Genomic DNA, 11,498 nt, shown 5'->3' on the forward strand with positions numbered 1-11,498 from the left:
TTTATTTCATTAATGTTTATTATTTAAACAATAAAACATCCTTTTTGTTTTATTTCTTCGTTAGATGATTCTATTTGATTGTTATTTTCTTTATATTTAATAACATCCTTTGTAATTATTTCAAATATTTCATTAATGTTTTCATTTCTTTTAGCACTACTTTCAATAAAATGACATTGAACACTTTCTGAATACTTCATTCCTTCTTCTGTTCCCACTTCTCTTTCCTCTGTTAACTCACTTTTATTTCCAACAATGATGCATGGGATGTGTTCGTTCATTTCTTTATCTCTTATTCTATAAATTTCATTATGAATATCTTGTATTAAGTCAAATGAATATCTTGAAGTAATCGAATACATTAATATAAATCCATCTCGAGTTCTTATATAGTAATGAGTTGATCCTTTAGACTCTTCGCTAACACAAATATCACTGATATCTATTTCTACTCTTTTATTATCAATTTGAATTGTCTTTTGATATGTCGCATCTCCACTCGGTTGATATGTCTCAATAAATCTACCATCAATGAACTGAAGTATAGTACTAGTTTTACCAATTCTCGATGCTCCAAATACAACTAATTTATATCTTTTTTGATGTTTGTTCATTTTATTTTTTAGTTTTGATTTTTCGTTTTTTATAATATTTTAGAAAACTGAAGATTAAAAATAAATTATTTTATTTCACATTTTATTATGTGAAAATATGGAATAAAATGAAATAACATTTATAAAATAATAAATAAAATGAAATATTATAAGTGAGTATTTAATTATTTAATCATATGATTTTGATCTGATATTCATTAAATTAAAATGGAATCAGTGATGAATAACCATTTAATTAAAGAAATAGTAGAAACACTTCCAAATATTCAACAATCAATTGATGATACTACTAAACAATATCATTATTATTTAGGATGTATTAAAAATGAAATATTTGAGAAACAAGATAATGAAACATATGAACAGGCTATTAAAAGAGGAGAAGGAATATTTGATAGAATTGATGAAACAGAAAAAAGAAGAAAAGTAGTAATAGAAAAAATTCAGGAAACAATTAACCAAATAAAAATAATAAAGAATAAAATGGAAAATATAACAGAAGAATGTAATGATGATTCAGGAGCAATTAATAAAGCTAAGAATGAACTAATAGATAAAATCATTTACATGGAAGAAATGGATATGAAAGATAAAATTAAAAAATTAGAAGAAGAAATTAATAAAATTAAAACAAGATTTAATAAGAAGAAAGAAGAATGGGAAACACAATATAGTGATTATTTCGAGAGAAAGATGAGAAAAGAAGAAGAAAGAAAGACATTAGAAGAAGAAATAATAAAAACTGTAGCAAAGAAAACAATCGAAGAAATTCAACAAATAGAAGAATGGACAAGTAGAAAAATAGGAAATATACTATTTGATTCAGATATTGATAATTGGAATGAAAATACATCAGTATTTGATCAAAGAATAATAAATAAAGAACATATAATAATTATTATTGAAGATGAAGATGGAAATAAATTTGGAGGATATGTTAATTGTAAAATTGATAAAGTTAGAGATTTTATATATGATCCAAGTGCATTTTTATTTTCATTAGAAAGAAAAGGAAGAATACAAGGAATGATGAAATTTGATATTAAACAACCACAACATGCATTTTATTTATTTGGTCAATCAAATGTTGGTTTGTTTGCATTTGGACAATATCAACATGATATCGTTATTGCTAAAGAAAATAGTAAAACAAAATCATATTGTAATCAACATTCATTTGAATATAAAGGAATTGAAGATTCACTTTGTGGAAAACAACTTCCAGAACGTTTCACACCACAACGAATCATTGTAATTGAAATGAAATGATTTTTATTCATTATTATTTATTTGAAAACTAAAAACTAAAAAAGAATATAAAATAAAATATAATAAATAAGAAAAGGATGATTTATTTTGTTTTATTATTTTATATATTTATTATATTTAATTTGTAATATCCATTCATTTATAAATTATTTATTTATATTATTATTAATTTACTCTAAAAATAGAAAGGGGTTTGAGAAGAAAGAGTTTGAGGTATGTAAACAAACAGTATCTAGTATAACAGAAAAAAGTAATTTAGTCTTGTGTTTAATCTGTGATTTAAGTTACTTCATTTTTTGTGTATTTGTTCTGTAGTTCTGAAAATACAAAACGATCAGTTAAAATAATGCCTTTTTCTCTACCTTGAGGTTAATAAAATAAAAATTATATGAAATTTAAATTATTTTTATATATAATATTAATTACAGTATAATCCAGTAATGTCCTAACTAGTCTTTGAAAGTTAAAAAAACAGCATTCACTTGAGAAGAACATTAAACTGATTATGAGAAGTATCAATAGTAACTACGACATAAGGAAAAAAAAAAGGTTAATTAAAATAATAAGAGAACAACAAAAAAGAACTTTTTAAATAAAATTATAAATTATTGAAACTTAAAAATTTCAAAAAATACCAAAAAAAGAACTTATTACAATAATGACTAATAACTTGGAATATATTAAATTGAAGGAAATTTTCAGATGTTATTATCTTCAAACACCAAACTTAAGTTTACTTAAACAAATTGCATTAAATAATGGACTAGATGGGTTGTTACGTAAACTTGGATGGTTGACATTTCTTGATGTATTACCATTACCAATTACTCCAAGTTGGGGAAGGATATTAGAAGTTATGAGAGAACGGTATGAATACTTTATTGAGAATGATAACAAACCAACCCAATTTGATGAAATAATTGACCAAGATATAGAACGGTTATATTCTGATATTGAATTTTTTATTCATCCAGAAGTAAGAAGTTCAGTAAAAAGAATATGTAAAATTTTTGCTATTGAACACCCTGATGTTGGGTATCAACAAGGAATTCATGAATTAGTTGGAATTATTTACTATGCTTTTTCAGAAATTTATCCAACAGAAAAAGCTACTAGTGCTATTCCTTTTCCTTCAGAATATGAAAATGCATTTCAAACAATCATAGAAAATGGATTTACTGAACATGACACATTTACTGCTACTGAACACCTTATTGCTCTTATGCAACCAATATTTTCAAAAGGAGCAAATGGAGTAAAAAATATGTGTAATGATTTATTTAGTTCTTTACAAAAATTTAATCAAAATATATTTGATCGATTTAATGAAAATGGAATTATACCAACAACATTTGGAATTAAATGGCTACGGTTATTATTTTCAAGAGAATTTCCTTTAGATCTAGTTTTAGTTTGTTATTTTATTAAATAATTACAAAATTATATTTAATTAATAGCAATTATGGGATGGGATCTTTGCTTTTGGGAATGGTTTAATTATTATTCGAAGTATTTTTATGTTATTAATGTTAGATTGTAGTAAAGAAGAAGACGAAGAACAAATCCTTATAAGATTAATGCAATGTCCAACAAAAAATGTTACAAATATTCATAGACTTATTCACGAAGCAATCGTTTTTGATAAACAAGAGAGAACAATATTTCAACATTAAATCTAACAGAGTAAATTGAATTGTATTTTTTTCTATTACTACTTCTTTTCAAAAGAACTTAAAATATCTAATTTATGAATTCTTCATACCAACTTATTGATGAGAATGACAAAAAGAGTTATCTTCCTTTAATTATTAGTATTTTTAGTGGCCTCTTCTTTATAATTTCATTAATTTTAATAATTGTTATTTGGGGATATCCAATTATTCTTCCTGATCCAAAACAAAGTAATGAAGTAGTAAATTTTTTTAAAACAGTACAAAAGCCAGTAAATGAAGTTATGAATAATGTTGATACAATCACCTTAAGTTTAAAAAGAGCAAATGTATTTTCTCAAATTTTAGCTTCAAATGTTAACGAAACAATTCTTCAAATTAATAACTCTATTCAACAAGATTATCAATTAGTGGTTATTCTTTCTGAAATTATTGAAGGTTTTGTTCAATTTATTACAAGTATTAATAATTCTATACTTGGATTTATTGTTGATGATTCATTTGTTGAAAAAATAATCAAATTAAAACAACAATTCCATTTATTCTTACCTGAAATAAATATGATTCAAAAACTCCTTATTGATATTAATTCAAATTTTAAGGGATTTCTTACTGTATTTGATTTTATTGCTTATAGAATGGGATTAGTACAGCAGTACACTAAATCTTTAAGTCAAATTTTTGTATCTCTTATTAATGGAGTTGAATTATCAAATAATAAAGCCCAATTCATTATAAACAGTTGGACTTATACTAGGTCTATTCTTACAATAATTTGCCTTTTTGTATCTATAACATCGTTGATTCTTGCAATTGAAGGATTCATTCATTATCGTTCAAAATAAAATTGATTGAATTTATTTTAAACTTTCTTTTTTTTTATCATAAAAACCTCTTTCATCTATTTACATTTTTAAATCAATTACTATTTAAAAACTATTACCATTACCAATCATCACTCCAATCATCACCACTATCATCTTCATTATCTTCCATGTTCATATCCTTTCTTCTATCTGATAAAATATTACGAAGAGCAGTAATAACCTCATCTTCTTCTTTTTGTCGTTCTTCTATTTCTGTTGGTTTCAAATTATTGCTTTGTGCAAATATCAAATCTGTAAATGATACATTTGGAGCAGAATTCGGAGATTTTGTCTCTGTCGTATAAGCATCTTCTGAAAGAGGTGGTGGTGGTGGAACAAAACTAGGAACATTTGATGGAGGTAATGGAATTGTATGAACTTCTTCTGTAATTTCAGATTTTAGTTCTTCTTTCTTTACTACTGGTTTTGGTTCTTCTTTTTTAATAATTGTTTTTGGCTCTTCTTTCTTTATTACTGGTTTTGGCTCTTCTTTCTTTATTACTGGTTTTGGCTCTTCTTTCTTTTGTTCATTTGTTTGAGATGAATAAGGAGAGTCTGTACTAGATTTAGTTCTTGGAGAAGAATTTGTATCTGAACCATAACTAGTTTTATACGAAGAAGATTTAGTGGGTGGTTGAATAGAATTTGTTGAACTTACTGGTTTTGGTACTATAGAAGAAGAATAAGGAGTATATGTTTTTGTAGTTATTTTAGGACTAGAAGACTGGTTACCAGGAGTAAAATGTGTAGGAGTTATAGGTTTAGCAGCAGACTTAGTGACAGAAGGTGTTTGTTTTTGTGGATTTGTTTTTTTTAGTTGGCTTCTTTGATCAGCAAAAACTTTACCCATATCAACTTCATTACTTTGTTTTGGTTCAGACTTGATAGGATTTGATGAACTAACTTGAGACTTAGAAGAGGAGGTATTTGGTTGTGAAGGTGTTATTTTTGGTTTAGTAAATGAGGGTTGTTTATATGTTCTAGTCGAAGAAGAGGTATGATTAATTTTATCGTCTTTGTGTTGAGTAGTAGAAGTGTTAAGTTCTAGACTATTTTCCCTTCTAGTTACAGTACGAGGTTTAGTTGTTTCTTTTACATTATGAGAAGTGCTATAAGATATAGGTTGAGTTGAATGAGAAGTATGGTAAGAAGAGTAGGTATGAGCAGATGTAGGTTTAGGATTGGGATCAAATTTTTTTTGTTCTACTTGTTTTTGTTTAACAAGAGTAGAATTGTTTATAGTATTACTAGTTTTAGGTTTTTCTTTTTCTTTAAGTTTCATTTTTTCATAAAATGTTAATGGTTTTTCTTGTTGTTGTTCTTCGCAAAATGCTTTTGGAATAGTAACTTTTCCCCTAATTGGTGTAGTAGAAGTAGCTTGTTTAGACTCAGTTTTTTTCTTTCCAGTTTCATATGAAACATGTTTTTGTATTGGTTGAGATTGTTTTGAATAGTCTTGTTTAGTAAGAGGTTTAGACTGACCTTTAATTTCTTTCTTTGAAGATGAATTTCCAGAAGTACATTGATTAAGAGTTCTGTCTACTTCTTTTTGTTTTTGTTGTTGAATAAATCCAGGAGTAATTGGAGTTAATGTCATACCTTCAGGAATCTTTTTTTGTTGACGGACTGAATTTCTTAAAGCACGTGCAGTATTTGGATTATTGTTTACTTCTTTTTGCATGTCATTTACTATATGAGAACTTGCCATTAATTTGAATACTTTATCTCTTGTTTCTTTATCTGATAAATCTTTCTTTTTAATCCCGGCTTTTTTAAAGAAAGCTACCCAGGTAGCAGGTAAATTTTCAAATTCTATTTCTCCAGTTTTAGGATTTATTCCAATGTGACTTCTTGTTATTGTTGTTGGTGGTTTAATTTCTGTTCTATTTGATTTTCTGCTCATTTGAATGAATCTTGAATTTTAATAGTTTCACAGTTCAGTTTTTAGATCTTCATGTTTCTATCGCTTTTTTTTAAAAATATGAATACAAAGTATTTTGTTTTGTAAAAGATAGAATGACAAATAATAAATGATGATTATTGAATAGCACTGCAAATAGAGTTCATTATTTTTCTTGAATGTTTGTTATTTTTTTTAAAAGGGTCATCTAATATTTTTGAATAGCAAAAATTAAAAGCAGTTGGATGAATAAAAGTAAGTGAATTTGGAATGTTTAAAATATGAAGGGCATAACAACAAGAAAAAGATCCAGGAGAAATATATTTTAAATTTATTGGAAAAGTAAGTTGACTTAAAGAAGAACAAAAGCTAAATGAATAATCTTTAATAACTTCTAATAAAGGTGGTAATTTAATTTGTCTAAGAGAAGAACAATGAGAAAATGAGAAAGCGCCGATATAAGTTATTGTTGAAGGAAGAGTTAACTCTTTTAAAGAAGTACAATAACTAAAACATGAATCTTCTATTCTTTGAAGTTTAGAGGGTAAAGAAATAAAAATAAGACTAGAACATCTATTAAATGTTTCTGTTTCTAAAGAAGTTATCCAATTAGATAAAGTAATAGAAGTAAGTCTAGAACAAGAAGTAAAACATTGTTCTCCGATAAAAATAAGTTCTTGAGGTAGTAAAATTGATTGTAAATAAAAACAATTATATAAAGAACGATAAGGTATTTCTCTAAGGTAAGGAGGTAGTGATAATGATATTATTTTAGAAGAAGAAAAACAAGAATTACCTATTGATGTTATTCTACTATTAAGAATAATCGAATGAAAATTTGTTCCTTGAAAACAATTATCTGCAAGATCAGTTATAATTTCTGGTAAAATTTCATTTTTAAGAAGAGTACTTGTTGATAAAATAATTTTAGTAAAATGAATAAAATTATCTTGGTTTAATAAGTAATTACTATAACTATAACTAAACCACGCAATTCTTTTTTCTATATTTTCTTTTGTTTCATCAAAATAAGAAAATACATATTGTGTTTGTATATTTGGAAATAATTTATCTACTTTTTTATTATATGGTATTGGATTAAAATGAAACATTAAAGGTATTTCTTTAAACTTTTTACATATAATAATTCCATTATAAAAATCTTTAATATCATTAAAATATTTCATAACAATCATCATTGAATATCTATCTAATTGTTTCATATCTTAATATTTTGTAATTTGATAATTTTTTTATTTTTTTTAAAAAAAAATATCTTTCATTAAATGATTTATTTTTAAATAATTTAATATTTAATAAAATTTTATTATATTAAAAGATTATTTTTTATATTTTTTTTTTGATGATACAAACAAAAACTTAAATTTAATAAAATAAATCATTTAATGAATTTTCATTTTACTAACTTTTAGTTTCAATTCTTCATATTTAGCTTTAAGTTCATTAATTTCATTAGTTAAAGAAATAATAATACTTTGTTCTTCACTCAATAAACGTACAACTTCTTTTGAACTTTCTTTGTCTAATGTCTCTCCATTATCACTTCTTGGAAGAGGTTTAGAATTAACAATATTAAGCATCATTTGAACTTTCTTTTCTGTATCTGTAACATCAATCTTACCTAATAACTCTTTAAATTTTTGTAATACATCAGCATCAGGGTCTCCATCTCTAGTTAATACAGCAATAATTTCTTCATCCATTTTTAATGCATGTTCTGCCATAGATTCATATTTTTCAATTATTTGTTCTTGGATAGATTTCATAATGTCTTGAACGTCCTTTTGTAATTTAGTTAATTCACTGATTAATTCGACTTGTCGTTCATCTTGATATTTTGATCTCATTTCAAGTCCTTTAAAAAAACATATTTCAATTTCCATTAAATCAGGTTCTCCTGGTACAGGTTTTACCGTTTGTGTTGTGTTTTGATTTTGTTGGTTTTGATTAAAATTAAATCCTCCACTTGTTGATGTGTTAAATCCTCCACTTGTTGATGTGTTAAATCCTCCAAATGAAGATAACCCAAATCCACTATTTGTTGAAGACCCTAACCCACTTGAAAGTCCAGTTGAAGATCCTAACCCACTTGAAAATAGACTTGTTGGTTGTTGTTGTGTAGGTAAACTTCCTCCACATTCTTTTGTATAATTTTCGATGAATTTTCTTTCAGAGTCATTTTGAGATACATTCATTTTTAATTTAAATGGTGTTACTTGTGAGTTTGTATAAGATGCAAGAATTTGTGTGAGTCGAATGACACTTGGGTCGGTTGTCATATTGAATTATTAAGATTGAATAAATGTTGAAAAGTTCTTTTAGGTTTTTTCTAATTATTTCACAACTCTTTTTGTGAATCTTTTAAGATTTAAAAAACAATTAAAATAATGAAAATGTTATAAATACGATAATTATAAAAATTATGAAACATTTTTATAACAAAAAAAATTTTGTTAAAACTATAAATACTCAAAGATCTTGAAAACCTTGACGTTAAGCAATGAGGAAACTTGTTTAGCAACATTGAAACTGAATGGTTTAAAAGCAGCAAAGCCGGATTAAGTCGATAAAAAGTACGTGGACTTTCGTCAAGACTCAGTATAAAAACGTGTTGTTTAAAGATAAACTCATTACAAAAGATTATGGCTGAAGCATTATTTAAACAACTTGATGCTAATGGTGATGGTTCTGTTTCATATGAAGAAGTAAAAGCCTTTGTCAGTTCTAAAAGACCTATTAAGAATGAACAACTTCTTCAACTTATTTTTAAGGCCATTGATATTGATGGAAATGGAGAAATTGATTTAGCTGAATTCACCAAATTTGCAGCTGCTGTTAAAGAACAAGACCTTTCAGATGAGAAAGTTGGATTAAAAGTCCTTTACAAACTTATGGATGCTGATGGTGATGGAAAATTAACTAAAGAAGAAGTTACTGCCTTCTTTAAGAAGTTCGGTTATGAAAAGGTTGTTGATCAAATTATGAAGGCAGATGCTAATGGTGATGGATATATCACTCTTGAAGAATTTCTTGCATTCAGTCTTTAATTGAAATACATTCTTCTTAAATTCATTGTTTAAATAAATTTATAATTTTTTAATAAATTAATTATAATTAATTATCCTCCATGAATAGATGAAATTAATGAAATAACATCTCCATCATGAACTTCTGAATCAAGCATTCCAACTAATTCCCAATCTGCATCATTAATTAACACAATGATACCAGGTATTCTACATCTTATTAATTTTCTTACCAATAATTCTTTAAATAAAATACAAACACAGACTCTTCTGTAAAAATTGGAGCAAGTCCTGTTTGAATCTCTTTAATTTTGTGAATAACATCTCTCATTGTTTTGATATTTCCTATCTCAATCTCAAAGTGTGTAGTTTTTGCATCGTATTCTAACCCTCCACTCAATTCAATCTTAACTACCATCCTTGTTTTTATTCTGATATTTCTTTCTTTTTTTATTTTTATTTTTTTTATTTTCTTTTTTATAATATAAAAATATTAATTTTTTTATTAAATTTACTTTTAGATTCTAAAATATCTTTTGAATAAATATATAAGATTTAATTATTAAAATTTGTTAAAGAAATTAACACTTATATACTTTTCTGATCATCTAAAGCTTTTCTATACAAATGAATTCAAACATTTTTGAATACAAAATAATAGTTAAATCCATTTAATTTGTATTATTGGTGTTTTTTTTTTTGAAAGCAGAACATTATTCTATCTTTTAGTAAATAGATAAATTGTTAATATCTAAACCTAAATATCAAGTACTTGAAATAGTTTTGATAAAGATAATATATACTTATGGTAATGAAAATAGTTTTAATTTATTCATATTTTTAAAGATGTTTGTGTTACAGATGAAGAATTTCTTAGAATGTAAACTTTGAATTATTTAATAGAAGTTTTTAAGTGTAATATTAAAAGTAATAATCGCTAAAAAGGTGATTAAAAAGATAACAGTATCATGTTAAATTATTAAATATATTTCATATTATAAAAAAACTATGAATTAATCTTTAAGATATAAAAATCATTGAATCTTTCATTAAAATTAAATATTCATATTAATATTAATAAATACTAACTATGAAATGAATTAATTAACCAATGATCAAATTTAATTTTAAATTATATTATGTTTTTTAAAAACATCAATAAATTATTATATATGCCTTATCTTTAGATACTTTTGTTGTTAAAATATTTTTCAGAGTAAAAGTTTATCACTCCTTCAAAGAACAAAATGTTATTTATTTCATTAACACAAAAATAAAGAAGAAATGAAATAAAAAAAAGAAAAAAAAGAACTTAAAAAACATTTTAGGAAGAAGAAAGATGACATTTAATATTGGACAGTTTCCATCAAATGTAAAAACATATTTAAAATTAGCACAATCATTTGAAAATACTGACCCTGTCATTGCATTTCATTTCTGTGTGAAAGCAAAGACATTAATTGAAGAACAATATCAAGGAGAAGACAAAGAATTAAAAAGTTCACAAATAGATTTATTAACAAATACTATTGAAAATAAACCACAATTTATTCAATTTAAAGAATCAAATAAATCACCAGCTGAATATTTGTTAAGAAAAGCTGTTATGTTATTACAAAGTTCTGATAAACAATTAAAAGAAAAAGGTCCATCATTGTTTGTTAGTTATTATAAGTTTTTAATTACAACAGTTATTCAATTATTTAATTAACAAATTAGACAAATAGGAAAAACATTTCTTGTTTCATCCTATTTATTCGATTTATATGAATTATTTTTCCCATTAAATGATAATAGTAAGAAAATGCAAACATACGCTAAAATAAAAGCTAATGAATGCACTAAATTAAAAGAACCTTTTTCTTCTCCTATGATAGAAGAACCTGTTTCTATTCCTGAAGACAATAAAATAATCCATTATATTACAGAAGAAAAACCTATTGATCAGCCTGCTTCTACTCCACTTATTAATCAACAGAACTTATCTCAGTTTAATCAACAACCAACCAATTCTTTTAGAGATAAGAAAAGTGATTACTCACAATCTCCACTTCAAAATCATGTCATTTCATTAAATGATCAGATTGATATTTCTAAATTATCTGTTTTAGAAAAACAAAATTTAGCAGAAA

At 25.0% G+C, this 11,498-nt stretch overlaps 9 protein-coding genes across 9 annotated transcripts in view, besides 14 other annotated features; 4 read left to right on the forward strand and 5 right to left on the reverse strand.

Moving 5' to 3' along the window:
* Positions 1-23: 23 nt before the first annotated feature.
* On the reverse strand, positions 24-614 carry EDI_107120 (uncharacterized protein; the record flags this gene model as incomplete). The annotated part of the gene is made up of 1 exon (XM_001736544.1): positions 24-614. One exon carries the CDS (start codon positions 612-614, stop codon positions 24-26), a length of 591 nt encoding a protein of 196 aa, XP_001736596.1.
* Positions 615-667: 53 nt separating this feature from the next.
* Positions 668-690: a sequence feature (AT_rich).
* Positions 691-718: 28 nt separating this feature from the next.
* Positions 719-1,953: a repeat region.
* Positions 1,954-1,963: 10 nt separating this feature from the next.
* Positions 1,964-2,058: a microsatellite.
* A 194-nt stretch (positions 2,059-2,252) lies between these two features.
* Positions 2,253-2,308: a sequence feature (AT_rich).
* A 160-nt stretch (positions 2,309-2,468) lies between these two features.
* Positions 2,469-2,517: a sequence feature (AT_rich).
* A 24-nt stretch (positions 2,518-2,541) lies between these two features.
* EDI_107130 (uncharacterized protein) lies at positions 2,542-3,556 on the forward strand (the record flags this gene model as incomplete). The annotated part of the gene is made up of 2 exons (XM_001736545.1): positions 2,542-3,294; positions 3,341-3,556. The coding sequence occupies 2 exons, from the start codon at positions 2,542-2,544 to the stop codon at positions 3,554-3,556; spliced, it is 969 nt and encodes a 322-aa protein (XP_001736597.1).
* Positions 3,300-3,339: a sequence feature (AT_rich).
* Positions 3,557-3,630: 74 nt separating the features above from the next.
* EDI_107140 (uncharacterized protein) lies at positions 3,631-4,398 on the forward strand (the record flags this gene model as incomplete). The annotated part of the gene is made up of 1 exon (XM_001736546.1): positions 3,631-4,398. The coding sequence occupies one exon, from the start codon at positions 3,631-3,633 to the stop codon at positions 4,396-4,398; it is 768 nt and encodes a 255-aa protein (XP_001736598.1).
* Positions 4,399-4,488: 90 nt separating this feature from the next.
* Positions 4,489-4,543: a microsatellite.
* EDI_107150 (uncharacterized protein) lies at positions 4,499-6,322 on the reverse strand (the record flags this gene model as incomplete). The annotated part of the gene is made up of 1 exon (XM_001736547.1): positions 4,499-6,322. One exon carries the CDS (start codon positions 6,320-6,322, stop codon positions 4,499-4,501), a length of 1,824 nt encoding a protein of 607 aa, XP_001736599.1.
* Positions 6,323-6,456: 134 nt separating this feature from the next.
* EDI_107160 (uncharacterized protein) lies at positions 6,457-7,542 on the reverse strand (the record flags this gene model as incomplete). The annotated part of the gene is made up of 1 exon (XM_001736548.1): positions 6,457-7,542. The coding sequence occupies one exon, from the start codon at positions 7,540-7,542 to the stop codon at positions 6,457-6,459; it is 1,086 nt and encodes a 361-aa protein (XP_001736600.1).
* A 3-nt stretch (positions 7,543-7,545) lies between these two features.
* Positions 7,546-7,727: a sequence feature (AT_rich).
* EDI_107170 (uncharacterized protein) lies at positions 7,723-8,619 on the reverse strand (the record flags this gene model as incomplete). Its single annotated transcript, XM_001736549.1, has 1 exon — positions 7,723-8,619. One exon carries the CDS (start codon positions 8,617-8,619, stop codon positions 7,723-7,725), a length of 897 nt encoding a protein of 298 aa, XP_001736601.1.
* Positions 8,620-8,706: 87 nt separating this feature from the next.
* Positions 8,707-8,808: a sequence feature (AT_rich).
* Positions 8,809-8,982: 174 nt separating this feature from the next.
* On the forward strand, positions 8,983-9,387 carry EDI_107180 (calcium-binding protein, putative; the record flags this gene model as incomplete). The annotated part of the gene is made up of 1 exon (XM_001736550.1): positions 8,983-9,387. One exon carries the CDS (start codon positions 8,983-8,985, stop codon positions 9,385-9,387), a length of 405 nt encoding a protein of 134 aa, XP_001736602.1.
* Positions 9,388-9,415: 28 nt separating this feature from the next.
* Positions 9,416-9,462: a sequence feature (AT_rich).
* EDI_107190 (uncharacterized protein) lies at positions 9,459-9,784 on the reverse strand (the record flags this gene model as incomplete). The annotated part of the gene is made up of 2 exons (XM_001736551.1): positions 9,459-9,576; positions 9,627-9,784. 2 exons carry the CDS (start codon positions 9,782-9,784, stop codon positions 9,459-9,461), a joined length of 276 nt encoding a protein of 91 aa, XP_001736603.1.
* A 2-nt stretch (positions 9,785-9,786) lies between these two features.
* Positions 9,787-9,847: a microsatellite.
* Positions 9,848-9,937: a sequence feature (AT_rich).
* A 400-nt stretch (positions 9,938-10,337) lies between these two features.
* Positions 10,338-10,540: a sequence feature (AT_rich).
* A 95-nt stretch (positions 10,541-10,635) lies between these two features.
* Positions 10,636-10,686: a microsatellite.
* Positions 10,687-10,705: 19 nt separating this feature from the next.
* EDI_107200 (uncharacterized protein) overlaps positions 10,706-11,498 on the forward strand; it is a gene marked incomplete at both ends in the record, with an annotated part of 924 nt that continues 131 nt past the window's right edge. The window contains 2 exons of the mRNA XM_001733295.1: positions 10,706-11,022; positions 11,086-11,498. The exon at positions 11,086-11,498 is cut by the window's right edge and continues 131 nt beyond it. Coding sequence (XP_001733347.1) covers positions 10,706-11,022; positions 11,086-11,498 — 730 coding nt within the window. The remainder of the gene's footprint in view (positions 11,023-11,085) is intronic.

Source organism: Entamoeba dispar, genomic scaffold (assembly GCF_000209125.1).
Source record: "Entamoeba dispar SAW760 scf_1105229459963 genomic scaffold, whole genome shotgun sequence".
NCBI classification, from domain to species: domain Eukaryota; phylum Evosea; order Mastigamoebida; family Endamoebidae; genus Entamoeba; species Entamoeba dispar.